General features: G+C 35.5%; 3 protein-coding genes across 4 annotated transcripts; all 3 read right to left on the reverse strand.

Annotated features, from left to right (window-relative positions):
* On the reverse strand, window positions 1–878 carry LOC111462435 (zinc-finger homeodomain protein 2-like). The gene has a single exon (XM_023105995.1). It carries the CDS (start codon window positions 793–795, stop codon window positions 79–81), a length of 717 nt encoding a protein of 238 aa, XP_022961763.1. The 5' UTR covers window positions 796–878; the 3' UTR covers window positions 1–78.
* Window positions 879–4,531: 3,653 nt separating this feature from the next.
* LOC111462627 (transcription factor bHLH143-like) lies at window positions 4,532–7,951 on the reverse strand. Its single transcript, XM_023106280.1, has 4 exons — window positions 7,804–7,951; window positions 6,641–7,237; window positions 6,377–6,523; window positions 4,532–6,282 (listed from the first exon to the last, which is right to left on the reverse strand). The coding sequence occupies exon 4, from the start codon at window positions 6,256–6,258 to the stop codon at window positions 5,161–5,163; it is 1,098 nt and encodes a 365-aa protein (XP_022962048.1). The 5' UTR covers window positions 6,259–6,282; window positions 6,377–6,523; window positions 6,641–7,237; window positions 7,804–7,951; the 3' UTR covers window positions 4,532–5,160.
* A 6,844-nt stretch (window positions 7,952–14,795) lies between these two features.
* Window positions 14,796–16,574, reverse strand: LOC111462990 (cyclin-D2-1-like). 2 transcript variants are annotated; one of them, XM_023106817.1, is made up of 6 exons: window positions 16,059–16,574; window positions 15,866–15,952; window positions 15,689–15,787; window positions 15,411–15,612; window positions 15,210–15,334; window positions 14,796–15,138 (listed from the first exon to the last, which is right to left on the reverse strand). In XM_023106817.1, exons 1-6 carry the CDS (start codon window positions 16,263–16,265, stop codon window positions 14,911–14,913), a joined length of 948 nt encoding a protein of 315 aa, XP_022962585.1. In that variant the 5' UTR covers window positions 16,266–16,574; the 3' UTR covers window positions 14,796–14,910. The 2 variants fall into 2 exon arrangements, with proteins under 2 accessions (XP_022962585.1, XP_022962587.1); XM_023106819.1 differs by lacking the exon at window positions 15,866–15,952.
* Window positions 16,575–19,712: the final 3,138 nt, after the last annotated feature.

The following is a 19,712-nucleotide window of genomic DNA, read 5'->3' on the forward strand; positions in this document are numbered from 1 at the left end:
TTTTTTTTTTTTTTTTTTTGTGAAGAACATGAAGAACAAAATAATGGGTTATTTCAAACTCACAAACTTTATCAAACCCTAATCATTTGAGCACTTCTTCCCCAAAGTATGCTTGTTGTTATGCATCCAAACCTTGAGCACCTGCCGCCGGACACCGGTGGTCCGACAGAACTCTTCCACGTCAGCCTCATCGTGTTTTTGAATTGTCCACCCAACTTTCTCAGCAAACTCCAACATTTTCTCCTTTTGTTCTTGGCTGAACTTTGTCCGGAATCTCTTCTTCAACAACCCACTTCCGCCGCCGCTACTGCTTGGATTAGATGTGTTATCCTCCTCCTCCCTCCCTGACACTGCCGCCGGTAACGCCAATGGCCTCTGCTGAATTGGAGCACCTGTCAAGTACACGTAAGTAGAAGGGTGTGGGGGCCCACGATAAGAAAATTGATGATGTTGGTGTAGGTTATAGTAATGTCCCTGATCTGAATCCGTTTCTTTCCGGTGGAAATTCCGGTGACAGTTACACGCGGCGCATTTTAGTGCATCTATACTCCCTTCTTCTCCCGCCGGTAAAAACTCGCCGCACCCATCCACCGCCTGCCCTCCGATTCCGATGGCGTGATTCTTCAAACACTCTTTATATCTAATATTACCTCCTCCTCCTCCGCCGCCTCCGGTTTTCCTCTCCGCCGATGAACCCTCACCGGGCGGCGGCGGAGTGGCGTCGAAGTGGTGGGCGATGGGCATCTCCTCTATTACTTCATCGTCTTGGTCGTCGTGCTCCTCATCGAAATCCATTTTCAAAAAAACCCCAAAAATAAAAATGAAAACTTTGCTCCGCCGGAGATTAGATTAAAACAAAACAAATAAAAAATATATATATTTTTTTTAATTTTACTTCAAGAAATAATAATAATAATAATAATAATAATAATTTATAGAGAGAGAAAGGAAAGGATAAGAGAAAGGGGTGAGAGAGTGGCCATCAATTTTTGCACAGCCTTCACAAAAAAAGGACCTGTCTTTACTCTCTCTGTTTTCTAACATAAATATATATATATATATATATTAGTTTTAATTTATTTAAATTTTTAATTTAAAATTTGGGAATTTGGAAAGTAGAATGGTTTGCGTGAAGGAATGAATTAGGGTTTTGTGAATGAAATTAATGTGATAATAAAATAATAATTATTATGTTACTGAAAAAGATGGTTGCAATTTGCATATTTCATTAAAAAAAAAAAAAAAAAAAAGGATTTTGTGAGCATTCTCGAGAAGAGAGAGAAGAACGGTGCATGACGTCATGCTGACGTATTTAAATTTTTTTTTTTTTGTTGAAAATTTTGACACCTATGTTATAATTATTCGATGAAAGTCTCACATCCGCTAATTTAGGTAATTGATCATAGGTTTATAATAACTTTTGTGAACATTCACAATCAACTTCTCTCTGTCCAAAGTTATATAGTGTGAGCGGTTGTTATTTCTCTCTTGCTTGCTTATATAACTTCTCTTTTCTGGCTGTAGGCGACGCTAGAACAAATTGACTTAGCTCTCGTTGGAAAGTGAGTGTTGTACAATCGCAAGTCCGCTGCTATCAAAAGCTAAGAGCTTATGCTTAAAGTGGATAATATTTATACCATTGTAGAGAGTCTTGTTCATCTAACAACAACTTAATCGACCGACATTCTTTTAAAAGATTATTTATGGTAAGAATTTTGTTAATTTTTATTTATTTATCAAGTTTGGAAGGATTGGATTTTAAGGTATGTAGTTGTGTATCGGATTAAATCGTGTTAACTTTGAGCTAATTAAATTGGTGTGCTTGAAAATCACGTGACTCGATTATTTGTCGTTTCTATTCCGTTCAAATTATCTAACTCAATTCCTTGTCGTTTCTATTTAGTCCAACTTACCATAAAAAAAAAAAAATGAACGGTTCTACTTAATGTAACGTATGTAATGTTGCGTGATATAGCTAACTTGTAATTAATGGATAATATAATATTTTTTAAGTTTAAAAACTAAATAATTAAAATTGTGTTTAATTGAAAGTATAGTGAAAACTTATATTACAATATAAATGGAAAGAAAAATAAATAAATAAAATTATTGTAAAATGGAAAATAAAAAAGATAAATAAATAAACATGAAATCTCATTCCCACATCGGAAAAATTGAGTTTAATTGAAAGTATAGTGAAAAGTTATATTATAATATAAATGGAAAGAAAAATAAAAAAAAAATTTATTGTAAAATGGAAAATAAAAATAAATAAATAAATAAACATGAAATCCCATTCCCACATCGGAAAAATTGAGTTTAATTGAAAGTATAGTGAAAAGTTATATTATAATATAAATGGAAAGAAAAATAAATAAAAAATTATTGTAAAATGGAAAATAAAATAAAAAAATAAACATGAAATCCCATTCCCACATCGGAAGGACGGAGGCGGTGCCCATAATTGGGAACCACGGAAACACCAATGTCTAGGAACCGGAAGCACCACAAAATTCAACCCTAAATAATAATATATTTATTAAATTAAAAAAAAAAAAAGATATGTTTGGGCCTAAAAAGAAAGCCCATTTAATTGTCGGCACAAATGGGGAGGGCCTATTTCTCGCATTTATTTATGTATATTTCGAAATTTATATTTAAAAATATAATTAAAAAAAGGTTTAGATAGAGGGGTAATGTAAAAGAAGATGGGAATGGGAGTGTGGGAAAGAGATTCCATCCAGGGTTTGGTACGGTGTGGACGCACGTGCCAAATGACCACACCCATACATTACGCTGCACTCTTCCGACCATGGCCGTACCGTACCCCACCCTAGTTTTCCCGTTCCGTTCAGAAGCAGAAGCAGAGCTGTGTGTTTTTCTTTTTTAAATATTTGTTGTTAGTGTCTGCGTGGTGTGTGTCAGATTCCAAAGGACCAGAGAGAGAGAGAGAGATAGCGACGAGACGTCATAAAAGGGAGTGGGGGATGTCTGACTCTCTGTCTCCTTCTCTTTCTGTCTCTCTTTTCTCACTCTCTTTCCTCACCTCTCACAACCTTCACTTCTTTCCCTTTTCTTTGACCAATTCTTCTTTTTTCAGAGCCCAGCCCATCAACCCCATCAACCCCATCAACCCCATCAACCCCATCAACCCCATCAACCCCAGCCCATTTCCGCTTCGACCAAGGCTATGATTTGGGCCTGGAGAATGAATTATTTGGGCCCTGATTCTCCACAAACACTTCTTCTACAACATGGACCCAAGCCCTAAACCACTCTTGGACCTTTATGATCGGACCATTACGGGACTAATTTAGACAACACCTTAGCTATGGAACCACTAAGAGATCGTAGGACTTTAATGTGGGCTGGGCTGCTCATTATGTTTTTTTCTGTTCTTGGGCTGGGCTGCTAAAAATGACTATATACAACCTCCAACACAATCACCTATCACTTGCGTGTATACCTTTTTTTTCTTCAATATATTGAGATAATAAGATGAATTATGTGAACGAACTCAGACAAGAAAATTTCTAGTTTTATCCGTAATAAGATGCTTATTCTCTTTAAGGATAGAAAACCTAGCCAAGGTATAGATCGGGAGTACTTACTCATAGGTTGCTTGACTTCATGCCTATCACATCACAACTTATACCTTTAAAGGCTCTCAAGCCTAGTCTTCCCCTCTAGTATCTGCTCTCTAATTAAGTAAGGTGACGATTGAATTATAAAACAGTCTTAGTTAGAAGGTAAGATGATCCTAGAGGCAAGGCCTTGGATTCAATTCTCCCCTCTGTCTTCAGCAATTTCCTTAATCAGGCCATTGCCCGTGGGATTAGATAGTTACAAAAGAAAAGCCCTTCCTTATTAGTCTAAACCAAGGTATTCTATTTCTAATATTCAAATCGAAATGTAAGTCTGATTTTCTATATTCTACAAGCCCTTTGAATTATGTTTTGATTCCTTACCACCGGGGATTCCCCTATCAATTATACTAATGTTGACGTATATACATTAGACCTTTTATCTTTAATTAAAAACAAATAATGAAATTCTAAAGTTTTGAGATTATAAAAAATAAATAATAAGAGATAAAATAGCTAGACTAGTACTAGTATTACCTCAAATCTAAAAGAAAAAAGAAGAGGAAAGAAAATCTCATTAAAGCCCTCACCCATCCCAAGTTAAAACAAATATGTAGATGTAAAAAGAAGGCAAGAGGAGGGAGGGTAAATTGGGAATTTGGGATTCCATAACTTCGAAATAAAAGAAGAACCTAACCCATAAGAGCATATATCATAATCATAAGCAGAGATCAACTCGCAACCATTCAAATCTCACACGCGTGCCACATCACATGCAGATTCAGATGCCATTATCCACATCCTTAATAATGCACTAACTCCCTCCCTTCTCCTGGTGGTCCCCCCCTCTCTCTCTACTGTACACATCATCATCTCCAACACAAACAGATTAAATCTTTCTTTTCTTTCTATTGTTTACGCTTAAAGACAAATAATAATAATAATAATAATAATAAAGTACAAAAGACATCGCTCTCATTATCATAAATGCTTGCATGCGACGCTTCTACATACATACACACACCAACCCTACAATTATAACTCACAACCAAACCCACTACTACTACCAACCAAACCCAAACAAACAAACGCATAACTAATTTTGGCTAACCTTTCTTCTTTCTTCCTCCTTCCTCCACAAAGGAAGAAACAAACTCCCAATAGTTCTAATAAAGCTGCCAGGCGGAAGGTGGAAGGTGGAAGGTGGAAAGCCTTTGACTGCTTCATGACCTCCTGCAAATACAGCAAACTCCACTGGAAGTGGCATTAGAAAAAGGCAGGGCGGAGAGGGGCGGGGGGCCCCCCCCCCCCAGTGAACAAGGGCGTGCGTTTCTTTATTAGGGACCCCTCTTTTCAACCCCACCATTTCCACTTGTTCAGGTGGGGGAGTTATGTATTTGTTTCTTCTTTCTTCTCCACCTTTTAAACCCAATCTTCTGCTCATTTCTAACCAATGCATGAAGTTTCCCTAACTTATTCAACGTGGTGGTCGGTCCACCATTGTTTTCCTATCAAAATAACATGTAAAAAACATAGACATACTACAATTGAACCCATCCTATTCACAGACATATTCTCAGCAGCATGCATTGACCCCAAATGCAGCCTCTGCCTTCACTCTCAATGCTTTTAAGTACTGAATTGCCTTGTCTAGAACAACAACGGCCTCTTTGCCTTTCCCATTAGGAATTAAACCCTCGAGGATGCCCACGGTTTCGCGTATTTTCTCTTTTCTCATCTTTTTGTTGTTGATACATGAGGAATCCACATCCTCCATATCCCGACTTCCTAAGTTTCCACAGCTAGATTCAGCATCGTCCTCGTACTCGGGGGATCTTCGAGGCATTAGTGAACTTGCAGTGTCCATTAGTGACATTACATCATAAACTCTATCGATTTTACGTTTCTTAGTTGAACCTGCAGAGCTAGCAACTTCTTCGTTCTTTTCCTCACAGTCATACTGTTGATCTTTAGTTGTCATTGTGCTCGGTGAATGACCAGTGCTTGTAACTTCATCATCATCATCCTCATCAAATTCACTTTCATCCTCTGAGTAGAGGAGAGCATTGAGTTCTTCTGTGTCTTCTTGCATCTCACTCTGCTCCTCACTCACATGGTTCCCAGAAAAATCATTTGACCAAACTAGTTTCGAGTCATAAATGAAATCACGTTTCTTCCCTGTATCTTCTCCATTGAATTTACAAGGAGCAGTAGGTTGTGGACTCAATGAAGTAAGTAACTGAACAGGACCACCAACTCCAGAACATAAAACCAAAGTTGTTTTATCTGCAGATTGATCAATGACAAGAAATTCCTTCGGCTGAGCTCCCGAGCTAGAAAGAGGTGCCAGAGCCTCCTTCGAAAGTCCTTTAGTTAGAGCCGCTAGTTTATCATGGTAAATAGGACTCTTAACAGGTAAAGTTACTTGAGGTGAAGGTTCAAAGCAATCAAACCAATTACACGGTTCATTCATTAGGCCTGCCTGGGACTGAGGGACCTTCAATGCAGAGTTTCCTGGGTAAGATCCATTCGTTATGACCATATTGTTGCCAATACTTGAAGCAGTGGGATTAGATTGGCCCAGATTCGGTACAGTACCAAAAGAATTTAACAGAGATGGTTGCCAATCAAAAAGAAGCTTAGGAGGACGTCCGGCTTCCCAAGCTTCTCCCATCCAATCAAAACAATTTAGTTTCACCTACATGGATGACAGAACTAACAACGGTTTAGTATCTGAAAAATGGAGCAAGCCAGTGGGAAAGGACAAACAATGATGGACGAGTAAAACATACCAGAAAGAGGGTGTTGTAAACTAGTGATTGCAGTTTCCGTATCTCTTAGGATTAAGAAAAATAACAAAAGACGCCAGCTTAATATGAACGCAAGAATACAGAATCTATCTACGTGACTGGTTTCAGCAAATGACGAAAGTACTCAGCCTGAAAAAAGTATAAAAAATGGGCATGAGATCAAACGTAAACAGGTATTTCCTCTAATAATGTTCATTCAAGATCGTATTAATCATAAAGACGGCATTTAAGAATTTAAATACGAACCTGACAATCCTGGAGAGGTTGAAAGCATGCTATGACTCTAACTATTATGGTGGAACTTCCAGCAATCCCATTTTCATGTTTCAATGCTCGAAATCTTGTTTGACTAGCTGCTTGGCACACCATAACTACTACCCTAGCCCTTCAATACGAGTAATAGCACAATTGTCCAGAGAGAAACAGAGTAAATGTCCGTCTACCACGATCGAATGAGATTCACAGCCAACTACACTAGGTAAATCACCTTCTTCAAGCGTAATTGAAAGAAATAAGACTGAAAACTGGAAGTAGGATACTAAAATGGATTTCTCAAAGCGAAGGAAGGTGAAAAGAAACAAATTAAAATTTCAACTAATCTGGCGGACATAACAAGGAACTACGACGAGAAAGTTGGATCCCATGGATGATAGCTTTATAAGAATATGACGAAGGAAAGAGAAGAATCGATCTACGATCGGAGAAGAATTACAGAATAACTCTACAGTATAAGTTCAACGAAACGACTTTGCGAAAAACGTCGACTGAGAGACTCAAACACCACCGCATGCTGTTTCAACCTGATCTCCACAAATTAGCTCCGTCAACGACAATTCAAAACTCCTGCAAATTTTTATTTCATTACACCATTAGAAACACCGCTCAACTCCATAAAAACGAGATTCTAGTCATATTCAAACACAAGGCGCAGAGAAAAAAACGCCATACACGGAACTCAAAATTTCATCGTCTTCATAACTGAAACCAATTCAACCACGACAAATATCTTCACAATAAAAATTAACGAAATATTCCAAGTGACTCCATAAACAAGAGACGAGCACGAACATCATAAAAAAAAACGGAGAGAGAGAGAGAGAGGGCGTAAACAGAAAACGCAGGCAACCTGAAGCAATTAAATTCAACTTGTCCTTTCAAAAGCCAGAGAGGCGTTATCAAAGAAAAGAGTGTAAAGACAGGTACAGCAGCATAGCAGAATCACAGATCATGAAGTTGCAGACTAATAAGTATAAGAAGAAGAGAAACAAGATCATGTTCGGGTTCGTGAAGCAGGGATTCAGAGACAAAATTCAAAATAACAGAGTTAAGAAAGCAAATTACAGTAAATCGCCGGCGAGAAAATGAAAGAAATCAAGGGAGGAAGGAAGGTAGAGATAAAAATTACTCACGAAAACGAAATCCCCTGAAGAACCGTGCAGAGAGCGAAGGAAGGTAGCTGAGCTGAGAAATTTCACAGATCGTACACAGTACTGAAAGAGCGTCACGGAGAAAGAAGAAGGCGAAACAATGAATACAGTCAAAGGCGAAACTTGTAGATTGCACGGAGCCTGAAATTATATATAGAATTCAATTTCACACAAATAATAATATTATTATTAATTGCAAATTTGCAATGAAATTACATTTCCCTCAAATTAAATGAACCCATAAAATAAATATAAATTAAAAAGCAGAAGGCCCGCTCGTACGTGCGCGGCGGGCGCACGCAAGGTATAAGTGTACAATGATGGAACTGCGGTAACATTGCCAATTACGTCCCTCCCTAATAAAAATCAACTTTAAAACAAAAAATAAAATTAAATCCAAAGCCCGTGGGAATTGGGCCGGGTGGGCCGTGGTTCCGCGTGCCCATCGTGGTTAGTTATACAATGACGTCCGAGACGGAGGGTTCGGGTCTGGTCAAAACTACTCGAACCCTGGTTTGATTTGACCAAACCAATTCTTACTAACACACTACATGGTATCTAACTCAAATATTATTTTATAGTCCATATTGTTTTTTTAGTTTCCAGACGCATATTGAGAGCTTTCTACACCCTTTCCTTCAAATCGATACGAGATCTCGTATTAAAAGTAAATGAACGGAGTTGCAGATAAGAGTAAAAGGTCGACAAAATAATGTACGTTCATCTCGCAACGAACCCCACAAATCCAATACAAAAAGAATTAGGTATGAAAAGAGACTAAAATTTTCTGATTCATTGATCATTCTTCTCATCTTTATGACCAGCCAATGGCAACAATGATTCAAAGGGGAAATTTGGCTTTGCAAAAGCAGTCGCCGGAAGCCATTAAAGACCAGAAAATTAGAAAGTTCATTACTCAGAATAAAAGAAGGGCTGGAATCCTATGTTTTGCATCAACATTAATCATTTGTACCTTGACCGTTCAACTTAGATAACGTGGGTCCCACCCATGATACTGTTGACCAATCATATGTTTTTCCCATTTTGTGGCCGTCCATGCCTTGCTCACTTTCAGAATCATGGGGGCAATTACGTCCTTTTCCACGCTCAGCCCTTTTTCATGGGCTGTGATGTTTGGTACTTTTGGATGATGTGATGTGAAGGTGTGTGTAACGATCAATGGTTCCGTAAAATAAATATTTAACATTTTAATTTATTAAAAATATAAAGTATTTTTCTATTAATTTCATTTTTTTAAAAATAATAAATATAGCCTATTCACCAATCAAAAATACACATTGTGGTCTCCGTTAATTTATCGTGTTACTAATATTTAAAATAATTAAATTTTGATATTTAAATAACAATGGTACGTGCCTACAAACATGATAAGAAATATTTCCTCTAATGTGAGGGATTGATATATTTTAATGTTTCGAATGTCAAATCAACATCATTTAGTTTCTTTTATGTCCGTTCCTTTCAATTTGAATGCAATTATATTTATCTCGATAACTTTGGTCCAAAAGTTATTTTTAATTAAAAAAAATGTTTAAATTTCGAGATAATATGATATGAAATTAAAAATGTCATAAATGTACTACTAATTGGAACGTTGTCTAAAAAAATAATGTATTTTCAATTTACCACGAGCATGTGAACGTGTTTGTTTGTACTTTTGTGGGTTCGTTCTTACGATAATTGAGGGAAAATAATAATAATTAATAATTTTCAATCAATTAAAAAAAATAAATTCATTTATTTTCATGGTGCATTGAATCAATTTATTCCTTAAAATCTCAGAGTAATAATTTAATCCATTTAGAATATAATTTTTTATAAATAAATAAACTTAATTCAATTATTGCATTTAGAATTAAAATTTAAAATTCTATTTTATCCATCTAATACGGTGATTGGTGAATGCGGCTTCCACGTCACTTTACATTCAATAAAATTTAATAATTTTTTAATTAAAAAAAAGGGATAAATTAATAATAAAATTCCATTATAACGTGGAATGAGAAGCCATGCTGTGAAAGCAGCATTTTCAATTTTAAAATAAGATCGGATTACTATGCGTTACATTTGCAATATCATAATGTATAATATAATGCCGCTCTTGGCATTAATGTAAATTGTTTTGTATGAATATGAAATAAATTAATAATCAATACGGGACCTACAATAATTTTTAACAATATAATAATGTTTAAAGACTTTATTATATTTTTAGACATATTCTTGTAAATTATTATTATTATCTTTTTTTTTTTATAGTTGGATAAAATTACGTAAACAATTTTATATTAGAAAATTGTCGGCATAATTTTTGAATTTATAAAATAATATTATTTCAATTATATGATTAAAACTATAATTTAATGTTTAATTATAAAGTCAATAAGTAATTAAAAAAGAAAAGGAAGTGGAAACGTGTGACACGTAAGCAGGTTGGTGTTTTTTTAATTAAAAAAAAAAGTTGGCTTAGGTATGGTGGGGCGCGTGGGACATACGGCCGTGGAGCCAATTTGGTTGTGGATTCTCCAACAACAACATTCACGCTTCCAAAGCTTTTTTCTTTTTTCTTTTTATTTATTTTAAAAAATAAAAATAAAAAAAATAAAAGAAAAAGAAACAAAGAGGGAATTAAAATTATAAATAAATAAATAATTGAAATTATTTTTAAGTAATAATAAACTTCCTTCACAAGTGTTATATGATTTGAAAGCTTTTCTTTTGCTTTATTTGGAAGACATCATTTTCGAAATTAGTTCCGTGGGCTCGAGATAGCACGAATAAGTTTCGTTGATTTGAGCTCCAAAAAGGAATAAATAAATAAATAAAATAAAATAATTTCCATCATCAAACACGTGCGGATGGCATGCTCATGATTTTCCAGGTAATATGCGAACTATGACAGTCGCTATGCCATAATCTCATCAATTTAATTTAATTTTACTTTTTTTTTCTATTTCTATAAAAATTAAAAAAAAATATGATTTAAATAAATAAAAATGTTGGGTTGTGTTTGTTATAAATTTATTTAATTTAGAATTATATATTAAAACTGAATATAAATAAATAAATTTTACATATTGACATTTTATTAGAATTTTAAATTAAAACAGTAAAGTTAAGGAGGGTAAGAATGGATTACTTTTTAATTAATTTTCAAACATAATTATTAGGCATTTGACATTAGGTTTAGATGGAAGCACGGTCTTAATCATGCCGACCCGAGATATTCGGACTGAAAACACCAAAAAATAATAATAAATAATAACCATAAAATAAATAAATCTAAAAACCTTAATATAATTCCATTAACCAATGCCACTTAATTCTAAAGTCAACCCTCAACAGTTCCACTCCACAGTTTTTATTCATTAATTAAAAAAAAAAAATTGTATCGAGCTAGATCACTGAGGAACTCGGTTACGAGTATTGTTATATCAACTTCCACTACAAATTGATATCTATAGTTCGAGTTGTTGGATGATGAAAGTCTCACATCGGCTAATTTAGGGAATGATCGTGCTTTATAAACAAAGAATACTCTCTCAGATGGAAGGAGGACTTTTGGGGAAGCCCAAAGTAAAGCCATGAGAGGTTATGCTCAAAGTGGACAATATCATATCATTGTGGAGAGTCGTGTTCGTCTAACATCGTATTAGAGCTAACAACTGGTATCGATCCTAACAACATGGTATCAATGTCATGCCCTAAACTTAGTCGTGTCAATAGATTGGTAAATCCTCAAATGTCGAACAAAAAGACTCCCAAGGAGTCGAGCCTCGATTACGCTCGATTAAGGGGAGGTGTTGGATAATGAAAGTCCCACAACAGCTAATTCAGGGAATGATCGTGGGTTTATAAACAAAGAATACTCTCTCCATTGAAACGAGCCCTTTTAGGGAAACCCAAAGCAAAGTCATGAGAGCTTATGATCAAAGTGGACAATATCATACCATTGTGGAGAGTCGTGTTCGTCTAATATAATATCAGAGCTAACAACTGGTATCGATCCTAACAACACGAGTATTTTCATGAAAAGCTGCCATCGTCTGATAATTAGGTACACGAGTCACCTTAATGTTACCAATCAATCACGTGATGGGTAGGTAATACACGCGCAAAATTTAATATTAAAATATTTATCACAAAATTAGTAAAGTATATATAATAATTAAAAATTGGGTTTTTTTGTTTTTTAGAAAAAGGGAAAATACTTGAGAGGGAGTAAGAAAATGAAAAAGAAAGTAATAATTGATAATAAAGAGTGTGAAAGAAAGGAGCATTAGCGATAATGAATCGAAGTGCGTGAGGTTTTTGAAAGTAAAAGGAAAAGAAAAGCAGGTTATTAAATTAGGGAAAACCAGCATTAATAAAGCCAAAAAATAATAATAATATAATAACTTTTTTGTCCACCCAAGAAAAAAAAAAAAAAAGCTTTCACACGTCAGCATTATCCACCTGTAACAAATTATCAGGTAAAAAAAGTAAAATAAACAAGTAAATTTTTTTTTTATAAATTTTATAAATTTAATAATAATAAAAAGGGTAAAAGTAAAACGCAACAAAGCCACGTAAAAATTATGAGCGCGTGCAAACCCATCCGTACATTGGTGGGTGAAGTTGGGATGTGAATATGATATGGGTGGGGATTGGAAAAATAAATAAATAAATAAAGCAAGATGTGGGGCCACCAACACTATAATTAACGGTGGAATTAAGGCTTTTAATTGTGAGATCATCGTCCTACTAATTTGAAACATCTCTTTTATTATTATTATTATTATTTATTTTAAATCATTCAGCTGTTAATTAATAATTGACCTTTTACCTACCTATTAGATACTAAATATCATCGGCCCATTAAATTTAAATAAGAAAATGTCGAATAAATAATAATCATACATACATTAATTATCGATCATTCTACGTAAAGAATTAGATATTAAAAAAGTCAAATATGTTGACTATCGATTGTATTCAAAGTTAAAAGCACGAGTTTATTAAAAGATATTTGTAATTTTCAACTGGATCAATAATGCAATAATGGGTTATTATATCATGGAATTTCACCAATTAAAAGAGAAAATAAATATTAATTTGTTTTTATGGGAGAAATAATAATACACGTGGAAAATAAAATAAATAAGAAAAGGAAGAAGTGGAAGGGCAAGGGAGTAATTTGAAAATAAATAATTAATTTAATAAATTAGTCTGGTTAGAAAGGAAAATAATAAAGAAGTGGGAAGAAAATCTTGGTGTTTCCGACCACAAATCTTCACAACAGTGTCCACTCAATAATTTTAGAAAATTAAAAATAAATTAATTAATTAATTAAAAAAGAAATTGAAAAGTCACTCACGCGGGTGGCGACTTTTTGATGGACATGCCGTCTTATCTCAGACGCCATTTCTCTCTCTCTCTCTCTCTCTCTCTTGAAACCCATTAACGGCACCCAGGGTTGAACAGTAAATTTGATGTTTTTTACATTGAATAGGTAAGTTTTGTGTTTAATCATAGTGAGGGGTGGACAGTTGGGTGTTGAGGATTGGGGAAGGGGGAGTGTTGAGGAAACAGTTGGGTGAGGGAATCGGGGTTGGGATCTAGTAGCAGGGAGTGGGAGTGGGAGTGGTAGGCGCATGCATTGCAGCACGCTTAGGCTCGGACTTCCATAGGGAAGGATTTTTTGGTCAAACTATAATTTAATGCGGAGAGAGTGCACGCGAGGGGGGAATTTATATAATTAAATTAAATCAAAAGAAATTAGGTGGGGACCACGTACCAGCGCTCATCGCGGAAGACTAGCTAGCCGGCACTGGAAGTTACGGCCGTACTTTCTGTTTCTGCCTTTTCTTCTTCTCCATTTTTTTTTTTAATATTATTAAAGAAAACACAACAATTCGTCGGTTGGGCTATCATATCTTCATTGGTTTAGCCCAACGGCCCATTCATCCATATGGGCCAACTTCAAGAGTAAAACCCAGCCCATTTTATGTGGGCCTACATAAGCCCATGTTATATTAGTACCCAATATCGGGGTAAAAGTGGGTAAGATAAACATAAAATGACAGTGAATCACCAACTCAGTAAAATTGTCTATATTGCCATACAAAAAGATGACATCATTATTCTCTCTCTAAATTGAAATGCGAGAAAGTGTGACGGGCCTCATTTATTAAACAATCAGCTCAAGCCTACCGATATTGTTCACTTTCACCCGTATCGTCGCTAACCTCACGATTTGTCTATTGTTAGACGAACACGACCATGGCTTTGCTTTGGGCTTTCCCAAGAGACCTCATACCAATGGAGAGAGTGTTCCCATGATCATTCCCTGAATTAACCGATGAGACTTTCACCATCCAACACCTCCCCTCGACTCTTCTTTGGAGTCTTAGTCGGAGGCTTGAATCCTTTTTCTTTTTGGAGTCCTTTATTACCAATCTATTGGCACGACTAAGTTTAGGGCATAACTCTAATACCACGTGTTTAAACACAACTCTCCACAATGATATGATATTTTCCACTTTCAGCATAAGATCTCATGGATTTACTTTGAACTTCCCTAAAATGCCTATTTATAAACTCATGATCATTCTCTAAATTAGCAGATGTGGGACTTTCATCATCCTAGTCTATTGGGAGAGTTTTTGACACCCAATTCATGGCTTAAAAAAAAAAAAAAAATCCTAGACATTTTTTAAAATTTAAAATTTAAATTTTAATTACTGTTATTATTGGGATGGGGTTTTACCAAATAAGCTAAAGAACAAAACCGAGTCATAGTTAGACCAATAGTCAACGCAAAGCGCTGTAAACTCTCTGCCCATAGTGCGTTTACAAAACACTATTTAAATGACTCAACAAAATATGTATTAAACAATTCCATAATTTATATTTAAAAAAAAATAGACAATTTCACTTTCTTTTTTTTTAATTTCTTTGTTTTTCCTTTTTTTGGTCTCAACCAATACAAATTAGCCACGTAGAAGAAAGTGTATCTCAAAATCAAACACTTCCCACTTCCTCCTCCTCTTCCTTTAAAATTACCGCTGTTATTTTAAAATTACCACATCAAAAATTTACTTCACAGGGTCTGTTCAATCTCCTCCTCTTTGTAGCATCTGAGTTAGCACATGACCCAACTGCTGTATCATTGCTTGTATAGCTCAAGCATGTCACCTCCAACACCCCGCTCGGGCTCCGTCGCTCCGACGACATCGACGCACTCGAGCCCTTCCCCGACCCACCCCGGCAGACGAACGTGTCATCGATTAACTTAAGACACTTAAGAACTCTTTCCTGCACATAAATGTATGCATCAGATTATGATCATGTTCCACAAACAATCAACTTCTTTTCTATATTATTACCATTTGGAGCTGCTGAATTAGAAGATGAATTGCTCTATCAGGGTCCACTGATTGAGCTTCCCCCGCGACCGATATCGCCACAGCTGCTGCAATCTCCGACGGTTTGAATTCCAAGAACTCGATACCTATAAGAAAGATCGATCAAAACCATTTCGAAACTCATCGACACAACAACGATTACGTCCAAGAACGAAATAGCACCATGTATTATGTTCAAGAGTAGATGACTGGATTGCCCGATTGACATTTCGAGAGATAATTCGTCGTCGTGGATCTTTCGGAGGTAATGATCGATAAATGAGAAAGGTGTAACTGCTTGCATTCTCCATCCCAATGTTGTCAACACTAAAAGCTCCATTCTTTCAATGGTTCTTGCTTCAAACACAAACTTCGATCCACCCACCTGTGATCGAATCCGATCGTTATTAGCGAAATGTGAATCGTTTTCGATCAAACGAGTATCGAAACAATCGTCGAACCTGTAAATCCAACGAGAGAGGGACTTCTGTCTCCTCCAATTTAGCTGCAAGGGACATACATGCCACAGCAAGCAGCTGCATTGTCCAAGCTTTGCCTTTCTGCAAATGGCACAAGAACAATTAGACATCGAATCGTATCGATACGATGAATTAACCGAAGACGATCGTCGTCCTTACGGGTAGATCATAAGCAGAAAGGAAGCGATCCAAGTAGTTTACGGCTAAGTATATACAGAGAGGTCCAAATCTGAAATGAGTACTCACCTGTTGATCAAGAAAAATGAAGAAATGGGTTTGGATATTAAGCTTTGATCAATGAAGAACAGAAGAAATAAACTTCGAAAATCATCGAATCAAGACCAATACTCACCTTTTTAATCCAATCGACGGCCTCTGTTCTTGCTCGGACATCCAAGTCGCCGTTGTGGAACTTCCCGAGGTACCCATCAAGAGGCAAGTGATGGGTTTCCTTCTTAACCATTTCAATCAAGCATTCATCGCTGATAAACGGCAACCCATCGGAGGCACCGCGGCGGTGGCTCCGATTCCGATGAGTTCTAATATAATAAGGCGCCATCAGAAACCCCTTTTCTCTGTTTTGGACTGCGAAAAACAGAGGGCAGAAGGCAGGAGCGGGCGATTATGGATTGCGGTTGGATTTTGAAGGGAATAAGAACAAAAAGGGTATTGGGTAGCAGAGGGGCTTGTTCTTGTGGAGTGTAATGTGTATGGTCGTTTAGCGTGGAGCTGAGCTGTGGAAGATGGGGCCTGAAAAGACTGGCGGAATAGAGAAGGAGGCTATGAAGGGGATGAAAAGGGCGTTCCTTTTTAGGTTAAAGAAGGAAGATGGGGAATGGACATATAAGGAATCACAACCACAAAACCTCTCTCTCTCGGATGCACAGAAGAAGACAGGTTAGAGAAGCCATCGGTTCCTTCCCTCCGGGCCCGACCCGACCCGACCCGACCCAACACACTTTTTCTTTTTCTTTTTTTTTCTTTCCCCTTTCTAATTTCTTTAAATCGTATTAAGAAAAAAAAAATTCTTCCAAGTATATATTTATATGTGAATGTTGTTTGGTGAAACTATTACTCGAGAGTCGATAAATATCAGGGTTTGCTTTACTTATGATATGGAACTTGGAGTTCAATTACAAGGCGTTTAGAAGGATGAGAGCGTGATTTTTAGAGCGAGAGGGGAAAACAAGGAATCTCAGAGAAGGAACTGAAATATTGAGATACATGTAATAATAAAGGTTTTGATTATTGAGTCAGTTGTGGAAGCTACTCTTTCGAGACTTTGATTTACATTCCACATTGTTAGCATCTCCAATCCGAGATAAGGGTTTATTTTGTTAGGTCTTTTCAATTCAAATCCCGTTTTTTACCCATATCCCACTAAAAACCGTACTTATGAGTCTCCCCATACGACTCGCGTCATAAAGTGGCGAGAGAAGGAGGAAGATGTTGGAATCAAATAAAATGTCTGTACATTCGAGGATGAATAATTTCACGTCGGTTCCATGTGTTAGACTTAATATTGTAAAATGAAAATGATAGTAACTTAAATGGTAAATTAACTATTTAGTGTATTTCCTTTATTTTCCTTTTCAAATTTAGGAATTGCATTAAATTAAAATAATAACACGTGGCGATAAATTTTGAAATGCCAGTCTCAACTCAAGCGTCACGTGAGAAACAGGGGGCACGATGGGGTAATTTAATTAGTAGAAGAGGGTTAGAATTGTCATTTAGAACACGAAGAGGAGCCAAACGTACCGGGTTGCTGTTTTTTTTCGTCCCATGCTGACACGTGTACTCTGTCAGAATCAGGAGGAGCTGCTGTCTGGGGAGGTGGGCCCATCTTTTTCGCGCCTAAATTTACGAAACCGATACTGACTTTTTGTCCAAATATTTGGTATTTTCTCGTATATAAATATATATATTATAATTAACATAAACACATTCCCTAATATACGGATTACCACCTAATTAATCCATTTATATAACTTTAATTAAACAATTGATTATCTCGTTAATCACTAATTAGTATATATATATAATATATATTTTTAAAAGGTTATCCATATAATTTTTTTTATTTTTTTTTAATTACGATATTTTACATAATTTATCTGCATCTATACAGAAACCGTTTAAAATAATACAACTCGCATTAGGTTAAAATTGATTGAATATAATATAACAAAAACTTCAATTATTTTAATTTTCCCGCATTTTTTTTAATTATTTGCAGTGGCTTTTGCTTTTTTTCACATTGGGTGCACTTAAATCATTTGAATTTAAAAGTAAATACAAATTTTAGTAACATTCATTAATTTTTAGACTATAGTTTGATTTCCAAAGTTAGGTAACAATGTCACACTTTAACCTTTATCTTTATTTTATTACCATTAAATTACACTCCCTATCTTTATCATACATGTTTATATATATATATAAAAGCACGAAAAATTAAGGTATCTTTTGACCAAACAACTCTGACTAGATTGGTTTATCCTTGCACGTTTTAAAATTTTGATTTTGCCCCTTTTAACTTACCACGGTTGATATTACAAATTTTAAATGGTTGTTTATGTCAATTTAAACCTAATCAAACTAATTAAATATTATAATCTTGAACGAAACGGTACAAAATTTAAATTTTTATCACCGCATCAATTAGATAAATAAGAGTGATTAAAATTTATAATTATTCAGATAGTTAATTCATAATTACCTCGATTTAAGGGACAAGATGTTTGAGTATAAAAGAAAGATGAGGACAAAATTGACACTGAGCTTTTCAATGTCTCTCTCGAGCAAGACTCGATCACTCTTTTTTATTGGAAGATCATTCGTTCTTTACTCTCTTGTTGGTATGGCTCGAGCGTTAATTAGACATTTTTATTTTATTTTATTTTTATAAAGTAACAAACAAATCCAAACCTTAAAATTGGATCCCAAAACATTGGTAACAACGTTTGTGTGTTAGGATGCTCTGTTCTTGGGTTCACCCAACACTAAATCCCCAATTAAGGGTAACCCTAAACACACTTTACTTTACAGCGACTCTCTCCCTTTTGAAATGCTCTTTTTTACCTTTGGAATTTTGCCTTTTCCCCTCTCACACTCGCATGCCCCATGTTCTCTTGCTTTTGGAATATAACACTTTTTCGCCTAATCTATGCAACGTGTTTGTTTAAGAGCTTAATTATTTCCTTCGAGATTAAAAGAGAAACTCCTCTCTATCGTGACGGTTCTCGAGTTCTCACACGACAAAGAACTCATTCCTGTTTCGAAGACTATGGAAAAGTCAAAATAAGAGAGCATTTATCTTGAGGTGGACTTACTACTTATGTGTTTTTAGCGTACTTGATGATGTCCAGTGATTAGTGTACTAGAAACTACGACCCTACACAATTGTACGACCTTCCATAGAGCCTCCCTTGAGGCCTCCTTTGGAACTTTAGAACAACCTCCTCTTAATCGATACTCGACTCCTTCTCTAGAGCCCTCGAATAAAGTACACTCTTTGTTTGACATTTAAGTCACATCTGACTACACTTTCGAGACTCACGACTTCTTTGTTCGACATCTGAGGATTCTATTGGCAAGACTCTAATACCATGTGAAAGACCATAACTCTCCACAATAGTATGATATTGTCAACTTTGAGCATAAACTCTCGTAATTTTATTTTTAGTCTTTCGAAAAAGCCTTATACCAATCGAAATTGTTTAATAAACTCTCGGCATTTAATAAACGCGTCAGGTTCTCCTAATTTTAATTGTCTTCTCCAAATTTTTAGACGACTAAAACATAGTCATTTGATAACCCATTTGAGATCCGAGCTTGCTCATTTATATTTACTTTAGCTAAAAAAAAAAACATTATTCAAATCTCAAGACCTCCATATTTCAAACCAATTTCTCCACTAGATTCTTCCAAACGTGCCCATTTAAATTATAAATACGAGATGACAAGTCTACCTTACTAGATTCCTTCATTTTCAATATTATTT

The sequence above is a fragment of the Cucurbita moschata genome, unplaced genomic scaffold (assembly GCF_002738365.1).
Source record: "Cucurbita moschata cultivar Rifu unplaced genomic scaffold, Cmos_1.0 Cmo_Scf00027, whole genome shotgun sequence".
Lineage (NCBI taxonomy): Eukaryota > Viridiplantae > Streptophyta > Magnoliopsida > Cucurbitales > Cucurbitaceae > Cucurbita > Cucurbita moschata.